The sequence below is a fragment of the Schistocerca serialis genome, chromosome 3 (assembly GCF_023864345.2).
Source record: "Schistocerca serialis cubense isolate TAMUIC-IGC-003099 chromosome 3, iqSchSeri2.2, whole genome shotgun sequence".
Lineage (NCBI taxonomy): Eukaryota > Metazoa > Arthropoda > Insecta > Orthoptera > Acrididae > Schistocerca > Schistocerca serialis.
In genome coordinates this window covers 18,761,474-18,786,532 of record NC_064640.1, presented here as the reverse complement: position 1 = coordinate 18,786,532, position 25,059 = coordinate 18,761,474, and the positions used below count along the sequence as shown (strand labels likewise).

Here is a 25,059-nt window from a genome sequence, read left to right as displayed (position 1 = left end):
CTTAGACCGCTCGGCTAACAAAATAACAGCAAAGGAGGATAAATACAGGGCTTTGCATCAACACGGCTGGAGTGGTCTGGGTAGCAGTCGTCTCCAAAGTGCGGGGCGAGCCAGCCAGGATGGCCTGCGTACTGTACATGATAGGACTAGTACGGAGTTGGGGTTACGGGTGCAATTTTGATATCAAATTGATATGCAAATTAATTAAATTGATCAATTAATCACCCCTGCCCCTGACCACACCCATCCCCACCCTCGGCTGACGTCATGTGTTTTTCTCAGCCTACACGTGTGCCCAGCCCCCTCCTCCTCCTCCCCCAAACCTACCCTATTGGCGGAAATTCGAATTTTGGCGGGAATTTCGAATTTTGGTGGGAATTTCTTTGTCCCAGGGCTGTGCTGACACCCCCCACCCGGTAATTGGCGGGAAATTAAAATTGGCGGTACCCTTTCTGGGACTCGAACGCTGATCCTCCTGGGCAGATAGCCCAATTGTACCCCCCTAATACAACTAAACCACCAGAGGCACTTGGAATTGACAGGAAATTAAAAATGGCTGTATCCTTTCTGGGACTCAAACACTGATTCTACTGGATGGAAAGCCCAAGTGCACGACTTAACACATGGAAACTGTCCAGATGCAGGAGAGGAAGGTTAGGTTAGTGTACTTTATTTATTTTGGTCGGGAAACTGACCCAAATATCGATCCTAATATCGTAATTAATCACAATGTTTGGGCCTAATTGCAAGTTCTATATATGTAGCAGTACACAAGGACGGCATAAGAGCGCAATACAGCTCAAAAACTGACGATACCATACAACTGGTGTTATCCTGCTGGGAAAAAAGTTCGCAATACCACTCGAAACTAGCGACAGACACACTCAAACTTTACCCTACACCTACAAGCTGCCGGGAAAAAGGCAGGGATGTAAGGTACTATCTTTATTCTTTTTGGTGGGAAATACATTCAACTGATGAGATGCTGGTGCTGGACAGAGAGGAGTTTAAAAAGTGTATTACCTGTAAGTGTACAGTATCCATCGCTCTTCGACACCAGAGTTCGCTACAGATGCCTGCTCAAAAACCATACTTCAGCCCAGGTAATCGAAGCCAGTACACGCTACCACAACTGATGAAAGAAAATGCGTCACAGATCTAATCACACTTCGAAATTGTCGTCAAAAAACCAGCACTCGTAATGAATGGGTCATAATGCAGCACATGTACTGGGGGAAAATCGTCATCCTAAAAGAGTGCAGAGGGGGTGGTAGTTGAACGTGCTTTCTTCTCGATGTACAATCACAAACTGCCGAAAACCGAAGCCTTCTCACTTCCCCTCACGCCTCCCCCACCCCCTTCCCCCCTCTACGATGCTCTGCCGAGCGTCTCACGACCCCGCTACCACCCTCTAAGGCCGCTGCCCGCACTTGGCTTTCCACCATCTGGCCGCCTCCTTAAGGCGACGCACCTATGCCTGCGCAATAGCGTGCATAGTCAGTTAAACAATAGGAGGTAAAACGACGGCCGCCTCAAGTGCAACTTGTTCGTCTAAAATATAGCGACAGAGCCCCCCCCCCCCCCCACACGCCCCCCCCCCCCCCCCTGAACAGAGAGCGGCTGTGTTCGGCGACCTACACAGCAGACACTCCCCCGCCGCACTTCGCCCGCAGGAGCTCGCCGTCGGGGATGGAGAACAACTGTATTTGACGTCAATGCATCGGTAACCAAGCATCTATTAGAAAAAGTAAAACACATTTGCGACCATAATAAATGTCCTCTTCCCACGAAAATAGGTAAAGTCCATTTTCTGTTAGTTTTATGAGCAAAATCGGTATAGTTTTTACGTTCGACTGCAGTCGCATCACATCATTTTGTGACGTCCATCGAAGTGTACCGGCACCGGTCACAAATGATCAGCAGAGACAAGCCCACCCTGCGTAAATTTATGAAAAAAAAGCTTCGACTATTTTGATGCGAGAACTACCGATCACCGCAGAGTCCTCATTATTTTGAAACCTTTATCAGAGTAAACAAAAAGCGAGAATTTAAACTCCAAAGAAAAAAATCGATATTAAGCAATTTATTTCAGTTTGTTGAACAAGTTACACGATCTTAGAGCATCTCTCGTGTCCAGGGTCTGCAAATAAACTCTCATGAACGTGTGTATTACAAACATTTCAGACAATCTTTCACGCCATTGGCACACATGTTGGGAAAAACACACGCTGTTCATTTTTGGAACACAACCTACGACCAGCTTAGAGGCAGGAGTGGTGACATGTTTTGCAGGACCTGACCATCATTTTGCAAGACAATGCTCAAGCACGTACAGTGCAAGCTGTTACTGATTTGTTTGACTGTTGGGGCTGCTAAGTGCTATACCACCTATTGCACTCACCTGACGTAAGCCCTCGTGAGTTCAACTCGATTTCTAAACTGAAGCAAACACTTCACGGCACTCGCTTCAGAACTGCCACAAAATCGTCGGGCAATAGACTGCACCGCTCGAACTGTCAACACAACTGGTACTGCTAAGACTATCCTACGACTTCCACATCGCTGGCAACGTGTTATACGCAATGCTGCTGACTACATTGCAGGCCAGTAAAAGTTGGGAACACGTATCTATTTTATACGAGATGTACATAAATAGTTGCCACTATTAAAGTTCCAACCCTTGTACACCAAAGAGACCTACATATCTCTAGAACTTTGATCATAGTGCGTCACTTACGATCTTTCTCTATGAGGATGGGAGTCACAGGGCATTTTCGCATTCTTAGGATAAAGTTAGAGACTGAAAGATCTCCTGGCATTGTCTTTGACCAACTCTATCTGCAGCTGACCAAAAGTAGACCGCTACATTCCACGTTTCGTGCAGGAACAGTGCGAACCGAGGTTGTAACTGCTGTCCCACACTCATCCAAGAGCACAAGATTTCTCCAGATGTGCGAATGTCGAGGAGGTTAGCACCCCTTATCGGTGTACAGTAGATATTAAACTGTCGTGAAGATATAACAGACGGTTAAGAACAAGAAACGGGTGGTTTTTATGCATGATGGAGCTCCAGACGGACGGAGTTTGCTGCGTTTTACGTAAATCAACTGCGCTAGCAATTCTAAAGTATTGTTTTAGTGTCTGGGGTCATTACCAAGAAGATATTGGTAAGAGAGAGCATAAACACATGCACTCTTAAGGCTACAATGTTCTGCACTTAAAACACGCTGCGTTGCGGTTTCCGATCTATTAGCCGTATGGTATACAACGCTGTTACTATCCCAATGTAAGAAATATATTTCCAGCGCATGACATACATTCTCCTTGCAGGTTTCTCTACGATAAACTACGGTGATAAACTGTAAAACGAAAAACTACTTCCTTAAAACATCGATTCCTTGTGATACACGTACAATATAGCTTTCCAGAGATGTATACCCCCGGTTCACAAATTATATTATGCTCGCGTCAGTCCTATATAAAATGATCGTTAGTAACGGGGAATGCCTCTTGCAAACAAAAGGACAAACGCATAGCAGCGGTGTTTGCCATGTGAAATTACACGTCATTCTGCCACTATCTCCGTAAAGAGGACATCTGTCAAGCAGATGTATGCACGGAGATTGTGGTACCTCACAAACACCTGTCACTAACTTAGAATCACCGTAGTTATAAAACTGAAGACTTGATTTTATGCCGTAGGGGAATGGAGTGCGTCGTATAAATCTTCGTTCGTCTAGAGGAATGTGTCGAAGCAGGATGGAAGTCCTCTGATGACCGAGAGGTTTGCTGTTAACAATCGCAAGTACACAATGCTCTACGTCATACACAGAACACGCAGCTGTATTCGAGTCGAACGCAGGTTATGTCACACAACCGATGCATCCCGACATAGCAACGGAAAAAAATGGTCAAATGACATGCAGCGCAGGTTAAATTGATTAATTGATCAATTTAACTAATTTGCATATCAATTTGATATCAAAATTGCACCCGTAACCCCAATTCGCTACTACTGACAGGCCATGAAGCTCGGGGGTCATCAGTCTCGTATTCAGCCCCCAGGACAGAAGTAGTGTACCAAATTTGTCTGTGTTTAGAGTAAATTCAGTGTGGAAGTGTGAGGAAGTGTTCTAAATGTTTGCGTCGCGTGTATCTTAGACAGAACACGGAAACCATCCTGGTATTTACCTAGAGGGATGTGGGAAACCGCCTAAAACCACATCCAGACTGACTGGCAGACAGATCCCTCACCACTAATCCCCTGGGCGGATTCGATTCAGGGATGCCGGCACGGTAGCTCAGCGTGTTCGGTTAGAGAATTAACTGCCCTCTGTAACAAAAAGACTGAGTGAATGGATCGACTATGAACTTGAACAAGCGTCTTAGGACGTCCGCTCCGAACAAATACAATGACCAACAACGAACAAAATGAGATTAAAAGAAAAAATTGAGTGCTGGCATACCTCCCGGTCCCGGTTCAAAAATGGTTCAAATGGCTCTGAGCACTATGGGACTTAACTTCTAAGGTCATCAGTCTCCTAGAACTTAGAACTACTTAAACGTAACTAACCTAAGGACGTCACACACATCCATGCCCGAGGCAGGATTCGAACCTGCGACCGTAGCGGTCGCGCGGCTCCAGACTGTAGCGCCTAGAACCGCTCGGCCACTCTGGCCGGCTCCCGGTCCCGGAATTAGTCATGATAGCTCGCATGGCTACCAGGGTGAGTGTTCCGTGATGATGTTACAACATTTCACGAATGATGGAGAAGAATAAATGTATCAATCTGAAGTCTCAGGGACCCTCGTCTGGAAATGACTGAGTCGAAAGTTATAAGCTAAAATCGTTATGATATCTCTGACTGTGGAATAAATGTACCAGTACTGTTGTTGCTAAGACTGTATTTTTAGGGAATCCTGGCGAGCATTGGTTGTTCGTCAATGGGCGTGGTTCCAACATGATGGAGTCCCATCTCACCTCCGACTGAGAGTTCATGAACACCTGCATCAGACATTCCCTGAAAAGTGGGTAGGCAGAGGTGGTTCTGTTTCGTGGTCAGCACGTGTACATTATCTCATCCCAATCGATTTCTTCTTGGGGGGGCAGGTAAAAATCTTGTGTATGAGACGCCAATCGAGATGGAAGAGGATCACCTGGCAACAATTCTCGCTGCCTGCGACACTGTCGAAATGAGAGCAGGGCTTTTAGAATGGGTATAACAATAGTTTGTGCTCCGATGCCATGAAGTCGGGGGTGCTATTTTGAACAATTGTTGTAAATATAGCTGTTTGTGAAACTTGTGCAGATTAACTGTATTCGTTATTACTGTACCGTAGGCTTAGGATTACCTGCGCCTTTATTAGTCTACCAACAGGGGAAATTAGCAGAGCACTGGGGAGTACTCAGCGGGAATTCCGTTCGTAATGATCAGGGTTGGTTTGAGCACTGTGCGACGCTGAAGTGGAACTCGAGTGGCTTTTCGCTGATAACTTTCGACTCGGTCGTTCCCGGGCCAGGATCACATACCTGAAATTGATATATTTGCCCTTCTTCATCGTCCCTGAAAGTTCGTAACATCATCGCAGAATCACCCTGTACAGTTTTAATGTTTCCACTTTGTTCGATGGCCCTTTACGGGCTTAAGTCGGTATACCACTCGTATTTCTGGTCGCAGAAATGGAGGCGTTGCTGGTGCTACAGAATTTTAGAACATGTTTTTTGCTCGAGTATCATGTCGTTTTTGGAAACCCAGAATCTATTATGTAGGAATCAACATGGATTCCGGAAACAGCGATCGTGTGAGACCCAACTCGCGTTATTTGTTCATGAGACCCAGAAAATATTAGATACAGGCTCCCAGGTAGATGCTATTTTTCTTGACTTCCGGAAGGCGTTCGATACAGTTCCGCACTGTCGCCTGATAAACAAAGTAAGAGCCTACGGAATATCAGACCAGCTGTGTGGCTGGATTGAAGAGTTTTTAGCAAACAGAACACAGCATGTTGTTCTCAATGGAGAGACGTCTACAGACGTTAAAGTAACCTCTGGCGTGCCACAGGGGAGCGTTATGGGACCATTGCTTTTCACAATATATATAAATGACCTAGTAGATAGTGTCGGAAGTCCCATGCGGCTTTTCGCGGATGATGCTGTAGTATACAGAGAAGTTGCAGCATTAGAAAATTGTAGCGAAATGCAGGAAGATCTGCAGCGGATAGGCACTTGGTGCAGGGAGTGGCAATTGACCCTTAATATAGACAAATGTAATGTATTGCGAATACATAGAAAGAAGGATCCTTTATTGTATGATTATATGATAGCGGAACAAACACTGGTAGCAGTTACTTCTGTAAAATATCTGGGAGTATGCGTGCGGAACGATTTGAAGTGGAATGATCATATAAAATTAATTGTTGGTAAGGCGGGTACCAGGTTGAGATTAATTGGGAGAGTCCTTAGAAAATGTAGTCCATCAACAAAGGAGGTGGCTTACAAAACACTCGTTCGACCTATACTCGAGTATTGCTCATCAGTGTGGGATCCGTACCAGATCGGGTTGACGGAGGAGATAGAGAAGATTCAAAGAAGAGCGGCGCGTTTCGTCACAGGGTTATTTGGTAACCGTGATAGCGTTACGGAGATGTTTAACAAACTCAAGTGGCAGACTCTGCAAGAGAGGCGCTCTGCATCGCGGTGTAGCTTGCTCGTCAGGTTTCGAGAGGGTGCGTTTCTGGATGAAGTATCGAATATATTGCTTCCCCCTACTTATACCTCCCGAGGAGATCACGAATGTAAAATTAGAGAGATTCGACAGCGCACGGAGGCTTTCAGACAGTCGTTCTTCCCGCGAACCATACGCGACTGGAACAGGAAAGGGAGGTAATGACAGTGGCACGTAAAGTGCCCTCCGCCACACACCGTTGGGTGGCTTGCGGAGTATAAATGTAGATGTACACGGACGCAAATTCTCTTCTATCTTAATCAAATGTTGCCTACGCGTACTTCTAGTCTGGACTGCAGAAAAGGATCGGTTACTTACGGACGTCCACGTGACGAGCATGCCGCGCAGAGAGCTGTCGCCTATTTCCGCGGCGTAGACGGTGGCCGGGATGCTGGCCATGCCGGAAGAGATGCCGGTGAAGATGCGGCCGGCGTAGAGCTGCGCGAGGAAGGAGGGCCCGTCGGGCGCCGTGGCGACGAGCAGCCAGCCCAGGAGCCCCGGCACGTTGATCAGCAGCAGCGTCACCTTGCGCCCGAACCTGTCCAGCAGCGGGCCCGACGCCAGGCAGCCGAACGGAGTCGCGATCGCCGCCAGGCTGGCTGCCGACACAAACGTGCTGGATAGCTACTCCAGTGCCACTATAATTGTGGCTTCAGAAGGGACGCGTACTGCAGAAATGCGTTACGGCGGTAATACAATGACACTGTTCTTAAACCACAAGATCCAACACGAGCTCCAATAGCGACTCAAATACGAAGTCAGTGGAGATTGGAAACCCTTTAAAGCCGCCAAAACCTTGTCCAGGGTCTACTCTTCTCAGTCACTCTGTGTTGCTTTAAATCTCCACGTCTCCGCTAATATCTCAATTCCTCAATATTTTCCCAGTTCCTTTTTCAGTAGCTTGTAATGCCACAACGAAGCATAGCCAAGGCGCAGCAGTTGAATAAGTGAACGCTCATGCCATCTGTTGAATAGTTGTGCAAACAAAAGCACAGGTGCTTCCGCCTGGCGGCATTCAAATGAAATAGCGCTACGAGTAAGACAGTATCTGAATAGCGCTGCGCTCGCACGACGAAATAAAGAAGCATTAAACTAGGATAATATTGTTACGTATAGTAAAAATATTAATTTAATATTAGTTATATATATATATATATATATATAAATGATTGTAATTGAATATGGTAATGTTATGGTATGTCCATTTGTAAATAGAGAACTTGGCATAGTGTAAATTAATGTTTAAATGTGACGGAAATCCCCGAGAACGCGGTTGGCGCGTGAATTTGGCAGTAGAGAGAGATGTGTTCTGGAACTGTTCAGATGCAGAACAGAGATTACGCTACGCGAAAGTGAAGGTTTTAGTACGGTACGGTAACATTGCCTATAGACAGTTAAAAGTGAGCTTACAACATACACGACCTGGATTTATGGTGTGTCAGCAAGTCAAATGGACAATAGGGCTTGCAGGATGCAACATTTCGACGGAGACGGCTTGTGAGAGATATAGTTGCTGTTCCCGCTCAAAAAGCACATGGCACGCCTTGTGGAAGTCTGCGTAATTTACGATCTTACTACCATATGAGATCCATTGATGAGCTCACGCCAGCACAAGCAACGAACTAGTAGTTATCGTACGACAGTGTTCTTATGAACAGTGCATTTTATACCGCCGCCATAACAAGTATATTTATCCGTAGCGAACCAGTTTATGTATTTATCAAGTCAAGTTCTGTACAGTGTAATGTCTGAGTGAAATAATAAGTTTGTGATTCAAAGTGCATTCCACGAGTGCCATAAATTATTTACAGAAATTAGTTCATTGTTATCCCAAATCCATCACTGTGTGTGCAGCAATACCAGTAATAAGGCTATATTACGTGAGTATCGGCGTATTAATGCAACAAGAGGATATAATCGGAGTTAACGCCGAAAATTTCCAACAAACGCCGGATTATACAACTGACAGAAGACGCCAGGTACTGTGCCACATTAGTTACAGTTCAACTCGATGTGGTGGCTTTTAAGTACATTATCAACGTAAAAACTCATTCAGTTTCATTAGAACAAAATGATTCTAAAGTAATATTTTTAACATCTCTAGTAACCATCAGTTCTATAGTGTTCATTGATTATTCAATTAAAGAATTCATTGCCACCACAGTACTCATTGTACCTTGAGTACAATGCAAATTCAGTAACACTAAAATCATCACTGACAGTTGGTGTAGGTCAATCTAGTTTACAGCAAGTTCAAGTGTTTATCATATGTGTGTGTATATTGTGTTACGTAAATGTTGTTCCACTGCTAGGCGTGATTAACGTACACCAGTTAGTGCATTCTGTTCAGTCACTTCAAAGAGGTTATTTTTGTTAATGAAAATCAGAATTCATTTAACATTCGATTTCTTGTACGCCATCGCCAATATTTATTCAGTAATTCCGTGTAGTAGTCTGAACTACATAGCAAAGCTAGGAAATACGGAAGCGTCCGATCCCACCCGTCTGCTTTGACCCATGACGTCACAAATATGGCGGAAACAAAAACAAACACACACACTTTCCACAAGAAGCCTAATGACACTAACGGGACAAGCACGGGAAATGGGGTGTTTTTGGGTGTGGGGCAAACTAAATATAAACAAATTTAGGCGCCTTGCGTAGTTACAACGTGTAAGTGAAGACAGCCATGTATGAATACCCACCCACCTCCCCAGGGGTCGTAACCCCTGCAACCCATAGAAGATAAAGATGCTTCAGTAGCTGATTAGTGTTTTTCGTCTTTTTAAAAAAAAATCTCACGGGATATAACGAACAGATCAGAAAGATAAATATAATAAACTAAAACAGAAATTCGAGGAAACAGATAATTAAAATAAGTAATAAGTGTTTTTAAATTAAAAAAAAAAATCTCACGAGATAGAACGAACAGATCAGAAAAGTAAATAAAATAAGATAAAACAGAACTGGAGACAGCCACACTCAAACCAAACTCCGCGTCGTCATGACGTCACACACGACGACACCCTTACGTCACGGGTCAAAGCCGACGCGTGGGATCGGACGCTTCTGTCGACCCCAAAGCTATTCTGGCTTATCACACGCGATAGCCGCTTTCCAGACGTCCATCGGTCTAAAAATATTACCATACATTCGGATAGCGGCATCGCAAGCTCAATCTGCACTTTCGTCTATGACATTTATCTTACCATTTGTAATCATTATTACGAAACCACCAAAATATCTCCGATTAACCCGTGAGCCTAAACGAACGTGGGCACTCACTAATGGAGTGTCTAGCAGAAATCCAAGTCTGGCTGAAATTACAAACTAGCTTTTTTCACCGAGAAATACTGTAAAAATATGATCTCATCCGTACAAATTTCTGCAATGCCACCTGTGTTTAAACACCTCCCTGAACTCTATAATCTCTTTGTACCCTAGAATATCATGTTCTTCATTATGATTTAAGCATCTACTTGTCTCTCTCAGCATACATGTCCTATTAACTTAACAAAATCGCTTCTTCCATCCAGTTAACAAAACACTTTCGATTATACAACTCCCACTGTAAATTCAGCACCCAAAACGTTTTCTACGTCCATATCAACTTATGGTCCGAATATTGCACGAAGCCATTTTCTCGCAACTTCCACATATTTTTCACTAGTTTCGCACTTAGTAAGTATTCTACGAGTGTCAAGAGGTTTCTACTCGCATTTTACTCCTGATCGTTACACTTCTTAGAATCTTTGATACGTAAGTTACTTTGCCAGTTTTGGATATTTTTCCAATTTCTTACATGTTTTAACATTTTCTAAGTATTACACTAACGTTTAATAGCTTGTCTATTAAGGACTAGACCCCAAAAAACCGTTGAATTTTCATTTTCTGCTATTTTAGTGTTCTGTCACTTTTTGTACTTTCTAAGTATGTCTCGTTGCTTCCTCTCCTTCATTTGGTGTCACAATGGTGATTCCACCATTATTCAAGCACTGCTGACCTTTCACCACAGTTTGAATATCGACACCATTTTCTCATGTACACACGAGTAGCAGTTTGTCAAGTTATCAACTCTGAGACCATAGTTTAATTTTCTACTAATTATCTATGTACTGAATGGCTAGGAACTGAAACATGGTAATATGTGTGAAGCACACTAGATGCCTCAAGGAATTAGGGGACACTTCCTAATACCATTTAGTACACATATTTTAGTGCTTCAGAAATTATAAAAAGTTTCAAAAATGGTTCAAATGGCGCTGAGCACTATGGGACTCAACTTCTGAGGTCATTAGTCCCCTAGAACTTAGAACTAGTTAAACCTAACTAACCTAAGGACATCACAAACATCCATGCCCGAGGCAGGATTCGAACCTGCGACCGTAGCGGTCTTGCGGTTCCAGACTGCAGCGCCTTTAACCGCACGGCCACTTCGGCCGGCTATAAAAAGTTTCATTCATTATTAGTCTGTGTTAACTTTTTTATATACAGTAATATAAAGTTTCGACACTAGAATTAACACTATAGAAATGTCTCAGATGAAATGTCATTCACTGAAAATGTGCATTAATTTTTATACAAATCCTGTTGTACAAACTGGGATGGGGTCTCTCAAAAAACTTCATATATCATATCAACACTTACACAAGAATTATTAGCTGATAGAGCTTTACAAAGTCACAACAAAAAAATCATATATTACTCTCTATCTCTCCCTCCCCCCCCCCCCCCCCCCCTCTCTCTCTCTCTCTCTCTCTCTCTCTCTCTCTCTCTCACACACACACACACACACACACACACACACACACACACACACCCCACACACACACACACACACACACGCACACACACACACACACACACACACACACACACACACACACACACACGTGCGCACGAACTTTCGTTCCTACTCACACACACTTATACATACACATAATATAAGCACACACATAGACGCATATGCTCGACTACTTAGTAAGAATGAAGCGAATAGTGTGTCCAAGCAGTTGTTGTTTATCATCAGGAAAAAGTCCTATTTTGGACGGTATTACGGTAAACACCACATGCGCCTTACACTAGGTAAAGTGCCTTGTCACCATCCGTGCGGCTCCCCCCGTCGGAGGTTCGAGTCCCCCCTCGGGCATGGGTGTGTGTGTGTTGTCCATAGTGTAAGTTAAAGTTAGTTTAAGTAGTGTGTAGGCTTAGGGACCGATGACCTAGCAGTTTGGTCCCGTAAGACCTTACCACAAATTTTGAATTTTGCCTCCTCCACCACGCAAGCACTCGATGTGACCTCCAAACATAATACACTCCTGGAAATGGAAAACAGAACACATTGACACCGGTGTGTCAGACCCACCATACTCGCTCCGGACACTGCGAGAGGGCTGTACAAGCAATGATCACACGCACGGCACAGCGGACACACCAGGAACCGCGGTGTTGGCCGTCCAATGGCGCTAGCTGCGCAGCATTTGTGCACCGCCGCCGTCAGTGTCAGCCAGTTTGCCGTGGCATACGGAGCTCCATCGCAGTCTTTAACACTGGTAGCATGCCGCGACAGCGTGGACGTGAACCGTATGTGCAGTTGACGGACTTTGAGCGAGGGCGTATAGTGGGCATGCGGGAGGCCGGGTGGACGTACCGCCGAATTGCTCAACACGTGGGGCGTGAGGTCTCCACAGTACATCGATGTTGTCGCCAGTGGTCGGCGGAAGGTGCACGTGCCCGTCGACCTGGGACCGGACCGCAGCGACGCACGGATGCACGCCAAGACCGTAGGATCCTACGCAGTACCGTAGGGGACCGCACCGCCACTTCCCAGCAAATTAGGGACACTGTTGCTCCTGGGGTATCGGCGAGGACCATTCGCAACCGTCTCCATGAAGCTGGGCTACGGTCCCGCACACCGTTAGGCCGTCTTCCGCTCACGCCCCAACATCGTGCAGCCTGCCTCCAGTGGTGTCGCGACAGGCGTGAATGGAGGGACGAATGGAGACGTGTCGTCTTCAGCGATGAGAGTCGTTTCTGCCTTGGTGCCAATGATGGTCGTATGCGTGTTTGGCGCCGTGCAGGTGAGCGCCACAATCAGGACTGCATACGACCGAGGCACACAGGGCCAACACCCGGCATCATGGTGTGGGGAGCGATCTCCTACACTGGCCGTACACCACTGGTGATCGTCGAGGGGACACTGAATAGTGCACGGTACATCCAAACCGTCATCGAACCCATCGTTCTACCATTCCTAGACTGGCAAGGGAACTTGCTGTTCCAACAGGACAATGCACGTCCGCGTGTATCCCGTGCCACCCAACGTGCTCTAGAAGGTGTAAGTCAACTACCCTGGCCAGCAAGATCTCCGGGTCTGTCCCCCATTGAGCATGTTTGGCACTGGATGAAGCGTCGTCTCACGCGTTCTGCACGTCCAGCACGAACGCTGGTCCAACTGAGGCGCCAGGTGGAAATGGCATGGCAAGCCGTTCCACAGGACTACATCCAGCATCTCTACGATCGTCTCCATGGGAGAATAGCAGCCTGCATTGCTGCGAAAGGTGGATATACACTGTACTCGTGCCGACATTGTGCATGCTCTGTTGCCTGTGTCTATGTGCCTGTGGTTCTGTCAGTGTGATCATGTGATGTATCTGACCCCAGGAATGTGTCAATAAAGTTTCCCCTTCCTGGGACAATGAATTCACGGTGTTCTTATTTCAATTTCCAGGAGTGTAGATCTTGTGGCAACATGTTGCAGGTCTTAAGTCCGTCTCAACTTCATGAAGTACGCGAGCATTTTAGACCTGAGGCCTACAAATTCTATAATCTGGAATCCATTGGACAACGATTTCAAGTTTTGTGTTTGCAGGTAACATGTAATACAGGTGATCCAGACGTCTCAGAGGGGTCGGGGTGGCACTTCAATTTCTTATGGATTATAATTTTACTCATCCAGTACATGAAGCAGTATCTGATCAAAAGTATCTGGACATTCCTAAATCAAGTCCAAGTAGACGTAATGTACTGATGGACGGGAAGTGTCGTGCATTGTAGCGGGTGGTTGTAAAAAATCGCTCTAAGCCAGCGGAAGGAATCACTGGTGAATTTCAGAGTGCTACCAGTAGCCCAACCAGCACAACGGTTGTGCGGAGGGAGTTGAAACGAATGAGGCACAGTGGTCGAGCAGTTCGTCATAAGGTCGCATCTGTGAGCCAATGCTTTGTTAACAACAGCAGTCTTGAAATGAACTGGCCTGCCCAGGGTTACGAACTGAACGCAATGGAACAGTACCGGGATAAGTTCAAATCTCGGTTTTGTTTTAGATTCCAACGTCCAGCATCACTACCTTGCGTCCTCGGAGTCTTTCGCGACGGCATACATACGCTCTCAGTTTTCCAGCCGCGTCAATTCGAATAAAATCCTCGAGCTTTCGAGGGCCATCTCCGCCATCGTCGTCAGGCGTTCACTGACTGCCGGGGCTGCTACGGTTTCTCGCTTATATAGGCATGATGACATCATCAGCAGCCAATCAGATCGACTCAATGTGGCAGCTAGCGGAGCTATTGCCCGTGGCAGCACCGGTGACCTCAGGTGACGCCAGGGGCAGGCGCCACGTTTGAAACTACCGCTCCCGCGTCGCGCATCTGTCTCTGCTTTCTTTCGATGTCCAACTCCCGTCCCCATGACCTACTGAGTGTGTATCCCTGGTCTCTGTTGAAATTGTTGTTTAAACGAATCTCGGCCTCTTCCTTCATAACGGAGCCTCAATATGTAGACGCATGAGCCAACACTTTTGTATTTTCGAACCGTATTTTATGTCCGTTTTCTAGGCAATGCTCCGCTATGGCCGACTTGTCAAGCTCCCTTTGTTTTACATGGCGCTTGTGCTCAGTACAACGCTCCGCAACCGTGCGAATTGTCTGTCCAATGTACATGCTGCCACATTCACAGGGTACACCATACACACCGGACACTCGAAGAGCAATGTCGTCTTTAATAGGGCACAACATATCTCATATCTTGGGGGCGGGCCGGAACACTGGTCATAGCCCATGTTTCTGCAGCAGACGTCCTAACTTACTGCTAGCTGCTCCACAGTATGGCAGGAATACAGTCCGTTTGGCCTCTTCTGCTGATTCACCAGGTGTCTTTCGTCGGCGGCCCTTGAAAGCGTTAGCGATGTCGCTTTTGCTCTATCCATTTTCCCCGAAAACACGTTTTACGTTCTGTAATTCAGACTGTACGTGGTCGTGGTGAGAGATAATATTGGCTCTATGAGCCAACGTGTTCAGGACAGCTTTCTTGTGTACAGGGTGGTGGAAACGTATTGGCGTTCAAGTACCGATCAGTGTGTGTTGCGTTTCCGGTCCACTGAATGACCAAGCTGGCCTCCTGCCTTCCGCTCAACCAAAAAATCCAAGAATGGTAGCTTGCCGTGCTTATCCATCTCGACAGTAAATTTAATGTGCACTAATAAGTTACAGATACTGTTGATTAGATAGTATATTTTAAGTAACTTTGGTTATTCATAACAAATCTATGGAAACGTATTGTGAAATGGGTATGTATAAATTGGAAATTTGCGGTAAGGCGTTATGGGACCAGACTGCTGAGGTCATCGGTCCCTAAGCTTACACACTACTTAATCTAACTTACGCTAAGGACAACACACACACCCATGCCCGAGGGGGGACTCGAACCTTCGACGGGGGGGGTGCCGCGCGAACCGTGACAAGGCCCCTAGACCACTCGGTTACTCCGCGCGGCGGGTATATTATGATTTTGGAGAAAGATAGTATGCAAAGCCAGTATAAATGATGTTATTGTATTGTGGCTGAGTCCTTGACTTCTCCAGAGCTATAAATTCAGCGGGACAAATAGTAACTCATTTAAAGTTAAACTTAGTGATCAATGTTAGTGTCCTCCAAAGCTCCTCCCAAAATGGCCAATTAATGTCTAAGTTTTTTAATATTCTCTATAGGGTTTCGAAAAGTAGCTTTTCTCATTGTCTTTCAAACAAAGTTTTCAACATTCCTCATCGTGTAGAGTCTTCCCCCGGTTCTTAGACTAATATAACTCTGTGGTAAATTCTAAACTGTTCAATTCTTAAATCGAAACAGTGTTGGAGATTTTGGACTCCTTTTCTTCTTGCATCTAACGTCAAAAATTTGGGAGGAGAACTGTTTCTCAAACACTGATGCTCTGAAAATCACGATAAAGCGTGTGGTTTTCATGCAGCCAATTGGATTGTGTCCAGTTTATCTACAAAAAGATTACTATTTCCGAGTTATGAGGAACGCTCGCTATATTTGTGCCATTGATTTCTTAATGAGTTAGTCATTGTGTCTCCCCAATAGACAGAGACTGTAAGTTATTAAACTGAGATTAGGAGATGTAACTATCTTTGGTGATTGGTTTATGCGATCCCATCATCAGTCGGTAATTGTACTTGACGTGTCTGTGGGTGCATTGGTGGCACCTCGAATCTCTCGCTCAAAGAATAACAGTATGTCAGCATCAGTTCCATCTATACAATGCATCCCACGCCAACGCAGACGCTATGAAATAGTGGCCAGGTTCCAGGTTGTACGTTGGCAGGCAAACATTCCGGAATTGTTTCATATATCTGCAGGTAAGCGGACATTTGTGTCCGTGGATAGTCTTATGGATGTACCTAAATTTGAGATGTTAGAATCCCGCCACACTTATTGCGCATGTTTATATTTCACGTTTCTTATGTAATCGCCCGCAAGTTTACTGGAAAGCAAAGAGATATCGGGCAAAGTGGTTTCATAGCGTTTCTCTCACAAATGCAGAGATTGAAATGGGGGAGTACCTTCACGTCAAACTAGTTGGATCTTGCTTAACTGGGAAATGAAAGCCGGCCGCGGTGGCCTAGCGGTTCTAGCCACTTCAGTCCGGAACCGCTCGACTGCTACGGTCGCAGGTTCGAATCCTGCCTCGGGCATGGATGTGTGTGATGTCCTTAGGTTAGTTAGGTTTAAGTAGTTCTAAGTTCTAGGGGACTGATGACTTCAGATGTTAAGTCCCATAGTGCTCAGAGCCATTTGAACCATTTTTGAGAAATGAAGCCCGAGAGAAATGCATGTCTTGTTGACATAAAGTCAAAGTCAATTTTTGGTTGGTTGGTTGGTTTGGGGAAGGAGACCAGACAGCGTGGTCATCGGTCTCATCGGATTAGGGAAGGATGGGGAAGGAAGTCGGCCGTGCCCTTTCAGAGGAACCATCCCGGCATTTGCCTGGAGTGATTTAGGGAAATCACGGAAAACCTAAATCAGGATGGCCGGACGCGGGATTGAACCGTCGTCCTTCCGAATGCGAGTCCAGTGTCTAACCACTGCGCCACCTCGCTCGGTGTCAATTTTTGAAGCGACGTTTATACAGGTTTATAATAACTTTGGAACTGCAGTGTAACGGTCGTGTCAGCACATCAAAACGAAATGTATCTCTCAGTGCTTATAGACAGGACACTAATTGTTGTGTTTCGTTCGTCTACAGTTCTTCATGCACTGAGTTATGAAGCGGCCGTTGCATTTATTAACATTGTAGAGAAATACTGATACATATGACGGGAAATTATAAGTTGGGTTGTGATCTGTGCGTGAAGCATCACGAAATTTACCACTTAGGTGGCTTTGATTGTGTAATTTTTTGTCTGCAGTGTTAAATGACTGCTCACAAGCGTGATATAAGTTAGAAATCTCAAACCTCAATTCGTCCTCCAGTGTTAGACCAGAAGAGCAGCCTTTATGCAAATGATATTAACATTTTCTGCAGGTTTTTTAATCTTAGAGATCGATGATGCTATCTGTCATACGAACTGAAATACTTGCTGCTGGAATGAAATGAGCTGGCGATGTGATACGCTAAATATCGATCGATGAGGATGATATATTAAATGGCTCCATAGCAAGACACCGGAATTCAAAGTCGACCTAACCTATTAACGGCACCCTTCCTTGTGCACACTTGACAACACAAAAAATGGCCAGAGCCGAAATTTATACTATCCGCTAATTTATGCAGGGGCCTATCACGATGGAGAGTCTACAGAACTGTTTATAAAAGTAGCTGGGAATGCTCTTATAGAGTTTTGACTACAGATTATTGTCTACCTGTGAGTGTTGTGTTGCCAGATTGTCATTATTTGACATCCATTTTCAGTAAAAAAAAAATGTACACAGTGAAAGTTTGTTGCAGACATGTTTGTATCGTAGTTATGCAAGGAATAGCTCTGTGAAGTCAAATAAACAAACTTTTGTTTCATTGTGCCGTTTTCTTTGCCTTGTTTGCTATCCTGCGTTCTACATTGGTGCATTTGTGAAAGATGCACTACGTCTTCAGTCTAGCAGAAAATCGAAGGGCCCCAAACATAAGCAATGCCCTCAAGTAGAATAAACTAGAAGGAAGCAGGAAGAAGCAGGTAGCGTGTTACCTATCCATGACTCCTGTTCCTCAGTGATGGGAGGGTTTCCGATCCCTTGCTTCATGACGGGCAGTGCAACTGCTGAGAATCCGAGACTCATGGCTGGCGCCAGGCAAGCGAAGTTGGCCACGAGTCCGGCTCCAACCTGCAACACATTAAGTGAGGTCATATCAGAACACTTAAATACCAGAATACACCACTATACGACAGCAGCATTCAAATTTGGCGAAATCCATTCAGAACGAATGTTGCTGTCGTATACGAATAGTTAACCGATTAACCAACAGAAAGGCTTTAAATTTGACTTAAAATCTGAAAAAAAGTTTAGCAAGTGAAAGCGGAAGATCTTCATTTGATGCATTAGTTTAGTGAGAAAATTCTCAAACTTAAAATTATAAGGCGTGCTTCAAAATGACACGGAAATAGGGATGTAAACGGAGCAGGCAGACAAATCTTACGACATATTCGTTTCGCTATATCAACTGCTTTTTATATCATAAGAATGGCTTCTGTTATATTGTACAGATAAGCAGACTGCTAGTGCACTGCTTCAGATGGCGAGATTATCCTGAAATATAGAGCACAATAAAAAGACAATTGAACCATACATACAATGTTGATCGTCATAGAGCTGTAAGGCAGGGTATTTTCTTTCTTAATGAAGATATTTTTACAGAGCTCCAAATGTAAAAGACGTTGAACTGAACTCATGCTTGGGAGGGGTGAAGTCCATATCCCCACTTGGCTGTCATGATTTATGTTTCCTGTGGTTTGTGTACTTCCACCGAGGCTGTTTCTGACCATATCATCATTCTGATATCGCGATAGTGGGATGATTCGCGCACATATGCGTTGATGTTTGCTCTCTTCAGGTGTAAGGGATTTGGTTGTCATGTGCGGCACTAAATCGCGTCTCGTCAGAGAACAAACCAAGGAATTTCAGTATACCTACGTGCATGATGATTTGCAGCCCATTTCGTTCGGAAACTACGGTGGCGTGCTGCACACAAGGGAATACATTAGTCTATGTCCTTAGATGTCACTGTCACGAAGACGACTGAGGAAACTATGAAGTTAATCTGTGTCCCATTTCTGTTTGCAAGGCTCTCTTTAGCTGAGATGTATGCTGGAGCCTCTGTGATGTCCCGCGAGTGTTACACGACTGTGGGAAATTTATGATTTCCTCTTCATTAAAAGGATATACGCTGGATGTGGATGCCCTTTACACTTTATTTTTACAATTAATACGCATAAACTGAACACTTGTATAAAATCAACAGCACAACGCAAACATAGAACCAAACTCGACTATCAAAGAACAAAGATAACGTACACCTTTACAAAAGCACCTTAAATTTTAATGCTCACACTGCTTCGACTTGTGTTGGTCTTATTATCTGACGTCGCCACATCAGCTCGCCTTATTTTTATGTTCTGAGGGACGAAGCTTGGAAAAACAAATGTTCTTCGATTTGAATCGAGGCACTTCACATTACGTGGATGAGGTCTGCGAGAAAAACCAGGAGCCCCTGAATGTGCGGAGAGCGACGAGAGATGTGCCTAACAGCCCGCGAAAAAATGACGGGTGGATTTGCAATAGGGGAAGTAGGAGGGGCTGAGACTGACCGAGGCACTTGTGGTACCCTCGGGATCGCTTCAGTATCTCAATGTCCGTTTACATTTAGGACGAAGGTCTTGTCCTAACGGTGTAAGACTTTAAAAGGGCCCCTATATAACGGGAAGAGCGGAGGCTTGACAGCCTGTCCCTCAGCTAGACAAAAGTGTATGTACGTAAATCTTTGTGACAGGCAAATAGTTTTTGTGCCGTGACGCAAAGGGTTCTGAGACGAAAGAAACTGCATATGCCATTGCAGCTCATGTAAGAAGAGTTCAAAGTCTCCGATATGAAGGTCAGGAAGAGGGACGGGGGAAAAGAAATTCACCTGGGACCCTCTGCATCTTTCCGTATACAAGCTGGGCCGAAGAGCACCCAATATCCTCTTTTACAGCTGTACGAAGGGCTAGGTGGCGTCAGACCAAGAAACAGAATAGCGCGTCAGGGCCGCCTTCAAAGTACAGTGTAGGCGCTCTGCCATCCCGACTGGTGGGATACGAAAGTGACTACATCAGCACAGACGCATTATCTCGTCAAACAAAAGGCACTCAAATTGCCTACCTCTGTCAGCAGTAATAATCTGAGGGATGCCAAATCGTGAAAACAAAGCCTGGGCGACGATGGGAGCAGATATATCTGCGACCGGAACAGTCTCAGGCTACCTTGTGAATCTATTTATTATTGTCATTGTCACTAGGTAGTGGAAGCTACGAGGGGGGGGGGGGGGGGGAGCCTGCAGTATCCAAGTATGTATGAAAATCTCCCTGAAAGGAGAGATAGGAACAGAAACATGGTGAGAAAATTTTTGAAGATTGACATCTGTGATAATACTTCGCCCACTGCCGACAATCCCTTAGCAGCCCGGCCCAAACGACCGAATTGGCCACTAATTTAGCGCTACCTTTAATGCCCGAATGAGACAAGTTGTGAATAATGTCAAAAATAGGGCGACCCATTTAACGATATTGCAAGGCGTGTCACACCATACCTTTCGGCGAGAACATTACACAGGAAGGATGGCTCTGAGCACTATGGGACTTAACATCTATGGTCATCAGTACCCTAGAACTTAGAACTACTTAAACCTAACTAACCTAAGGACATCACACAACACCCAGCCATCACGAGGCAGAGAAAATCCCTGACCCCGCCGGGAATCGAACCCGGGAACACGGGCGTGGGAAGCGAGAACGCTACCGCACGACCACGAGATGCGGGCACACAGGAAGGAATTCAAGATGAAAATCACTTGATGATGGATCCTGCTGACATTGAAGAAGCAAGAGATCCAAATCCTGACCAACAGCCAGGGCGTCCCAATCAATGGCTGCAAACGATGCACAATCGCGAGAAAAACAATCGACGACGACGTTGCCCTGGCCGGATATGTCAACTGTAAACTGTGCAATGAAATTTGCCTGCCGACATTGACGCGGAACAACACAAACATAGAACTAAACTCGACTATCAAAGAACAAAGGTAACATACACTTTTACAAAAGATTCTTAAACTTTAATGCTCACGCTGTTTCCATTTGTGTCGGTCTTACTATTTGACGCTGCCTCACGACAATCAGTGTACACCTCTTGCCTGGTCCATGTCTGCAGGAAACAGTATTGTGTTTGTGGGTCCGCTATGATGGAAAACACTTTGTTTTTTACATCTAAACATAACTGCAGCGCTATTTCGCCAGCACAAATGTTTTCACTTTCTATTCCTCACATTTGACTGAATTTTTACAAGAAGTGTTTCCCCATTCAGTATGCCACTTGACTGGTCTCGATTTATTTGGTTGCTAGTGTGATGCTTCATATTACACAAACACTGCAGCTGCACGGTCCATTGTTATTGTACAGGCTAACAATTATTAAACTATATGAAAAAAACGTAAATTAGGTACAAACTACGCCGTGCACACACTATATTTAACATGTAAACGTCACTACAGGAATTAGGATTTAGATTCTGACATGTTCGACATGCCTTGCCATCATTGGTGACGATGTGGCGTAGACGACCAGCTGAAGCGTCGGAACATCGATGCAGTCGATGAGCTCCTGAGTGGCTGTTTTCGATGGGGTCAAGCTCCGTCTTGCATGAATCACATCTTATCGAAATCAGAATCACTTTGGATAATGCGAATGAAACCATCTTCCAAAACCTTCACGTACTGTTCGGTAGGCACGGTGCCATCAAGGAATATCGCAGCGATTATTCCGTGGATGGACATTGCACAGCCGGCCGGGGTGGCCGAGCGGTTCTAGGCGCTACAGTCTGGAACTGCGCGACAGCTACGGTCGCAGGTTCGAATCCTGTCTCGGGCATGGATGTGTGTGATGTCCTTAGGTTAGTTAGATTTAAGTAGTTCTAAGTTCTAGGGGAGTGATGACAGAAGTTGAGCCATTTTTTGACATTGCATACCAACAGTCATCCGTTGAAGGTGAAGAGACTTCTCAATCGCGAAATGTGGATCCTCAGTCCCCCAAATGCCCCAATTTTGCTTGCTGATGAACCCATCCATATGAAAGTGGGCTTCATCGCTAAAATAAACAATAATGCACATACTAAATCCAATCATGCTCCACTACCTGCCTTGTAGTTTGAATGTCCTAACGCAAACCGTTCGGAAGTTACGACATTTTATTTCGTGTAGTTCAGTAACTGTCACAGTGTAAATTTACATAAGCTGTGGCGTAGGTACAACAAGCAAGAGTTTTGCATCAAGGTGAACCCACAAATTCGATCTTATCTATGTTTTTTTTTATATTCGTGGACGAACATGACTTAGTCTACGTACAACTTCCTTGCCCGAAAGCAAATCTACGGTCGTGGAACAACACTTTGGGATGCTACAAAAGCGTTTCCTACCTCCAGTTGTGGCTGACCAGCCTCTGCTTTGCCAGGTGTTCGACATGCCAGAAATTCCAACAAACAATGTTGTTGCGACGTTGCTCAGTAGTTACTGGTTTCGAGATGTTTACCGGTACCGAACCTGAGTGATACTCTTCTTATCACTAATGTATTTTTTGATGGGACGGCCTTGTTCCTCTTCCTGTAGTAATAGTTAGCAGTTGGGGTCGAACGTGTCCGAGAGATAACATTCTCTCCAGGGCGTTTAAGGATTTTTCGATGGATCCCCTAATTGTATTAATCTACGCACATAAGCTGCTGTCATTCAGGAAACACTAACAGTAGTTTATCTTTCTCCACCTCCAGTACAGACATCCTCCTGGAAAGTAAGGGTAGTTTTCTGGCGCAGAATTTTGGATGAGATGGGACTATCGAGTCACCTTTGCGTACCTACTGCAGTATTGCTGAACGGGCGAGTTGTGGCGCCCTGAAAATATTCTAAGTTCTGAGTTGGCGTGGCCGAGCTCGGGGCCTTTCAGCGGGTCTTGGCCCAGCAGCCACCACATGGTGCTGAACGGTAGCTTAAAAACCTCGTGATGCCGCACAAAGGCCGGCCCATCGAGCACGTGGCTGGGAATTCCTCGGTGACGCTGTGCGCCGGGAGGCCCAAAGATGGCGCACTTTGTGAAACCTTAATGGCAGACATTTCACAGTTCGTATAGAAATTAATAGTAGCCAGATGAATCGTGATACCTCAAAAAGAAACATGTACATTACTATTATCTACACGACGATTATGATGGTGTAATCAGATTTTCAATATCTTTATTAGTTTAAAGCTTAGTATCTGACAGTAAATTATACAAGTAACACCCAGCAACGAATTTCTAAAATTTAAACGCTTCATCCGTGTTCGTCGATCGACGTGTCTTTAGAAAGCTATTAGTGTACACCTAAATTGGTATGAATAACAGGCATGTAACTTGAATAGTACATGAGTTATTGGATGTCAAATTGACCAATTACTACCGATCGCGTCAGGCCATAAGTACTCCACAGTTACACGGAAAAACGGTAGCAGCATGCTTATGAATATATTTATTCATCTATGTCTTTGTTTATATCTGATGTATACTATTCATGGAGAAATTGGTTAAGTATTTACTGTGTTTAGAAAGCACAGAGACATTAAGCTACTGGCCTACCTATTGTTGCTATTCCTTTGATGTATATTTATTTAAGTTGTTTATGTATTTAATAATGTGTGTGAGAGCGTGTTTATGGTAAAGCCGTAGGAATATTTATTTAATTTCAAGTTATTTAAATGTAAATCCAGAACTTCGAATGTGTTTCATTACGTTTGAGAATGTGTGTTCGCTTGAAGATATGGCGGGAGCGCTCTAGCCAATCACAGAGCTCGTGAATGGTGAGACTGGATGGAAGTGGGAGGAAAGCATGGTTACCGGAGAGGACGCGAGGGAGTTCTGGGCAGGATGGTACAGGAAACGGGGAGTTCAGAACGGTGCGGCGCGAGGACGAGTCGCACAGAACACGGGGGTGGGTGCTGGGCGCGGACAGTACAGCGCGACGGACGCGCAGTCGGCGGAAAGACGTGGAATGGACCAGTTTGCTCGTAGGCGCGAGAGATAGAAATATTTCGGAGTGGGAGGAGAGCATGGTTTCCGCAGAGGAGGCGAGGGAGTTCTGGGCAGGTTGGTACAGGAAACAGGGAGTTCGGAACGGTGCGGCGCGAGGAGGAGTCGCACAGAACACGGGAGCGGGTGCTGTGTGCGGACAGTACAGCGCGACGGACGCGCAGTCGGCGGAAAGACGTGGAATGGAGCAGTTTGCCCGTGGGCGCGAGAGATAGTAATATTTCCAAGTGTCGACTGGTGCTCTTGTGTGATTTCCGAGGCTTCTACAGTGAAGACGTAGTGTGCGTTTAAGAAGTGAATATCTCGCTAGCTGTGTTGTTGTTCATAACTAGTTACGTGCTGTAGGAGTCTATTGTTTTCCTGTTATTCAACTTATATTTAATTTAATTGCTGGACCATCGACACCAATAATTGTTTTGCAGAAATACACCGCATTCTCAAAAGTACTTCTACTATCGTACTCATCATTTAAAGTCGTTAAGTTAGTACCTTGCAGATTTTATTTAATTGCAAGGTTTCATTTATAAATTTATATGTTACTTTCATAATTCGCAATTGCCTTGTGATAGAAACCTTCAACCATTCGATTTATGTGTGTATTCTTATCATATACTGTAGACTCGGCAGTATTTGGCCTGTAATGCGGCAACTACGTATCCCAGCCCCTAGACAACGAAACCAGCCAAAACTTTTAATATTTCACCTCTGAGTCAGAGGGTGCGTAGTTGTTAGAAAACTCGCACGGTTAACGTAATTTTTCGTGC

The 25,059-nt window shown here is 45.0% G+C and overlaps 1 protein-coding gene across 1 annotated transcript in view; it reads right to left on the bottom strand.

The window, feature by feature from the left end:
* LOC126469649 (facilitated trehalose transporter Tret1-2 homolog) overlaps positions 1 to 25,059 on the bottom strand; it is a 346,069-nt gene that overhangs the window by 40,593 nt on the left and 280,417 nt on the right. The window contains exons 3-4 of the mRNA XM_050096773.1: positions 18,184 to 18,319; positions 7,044 to 7,324 (exon numbers count right to left, since the gene is read on the bottom strand). Coding sequence (XP_049952730.1) covers positions 7,044 to 7,324; positions 18,184 to 18,319 — 417 coding nt within the window. The remainder of the gene's footprint in view (positions 1 to 7,043; positions 7,325 to 18,183; positions 18,320 to 25,059) is intronic.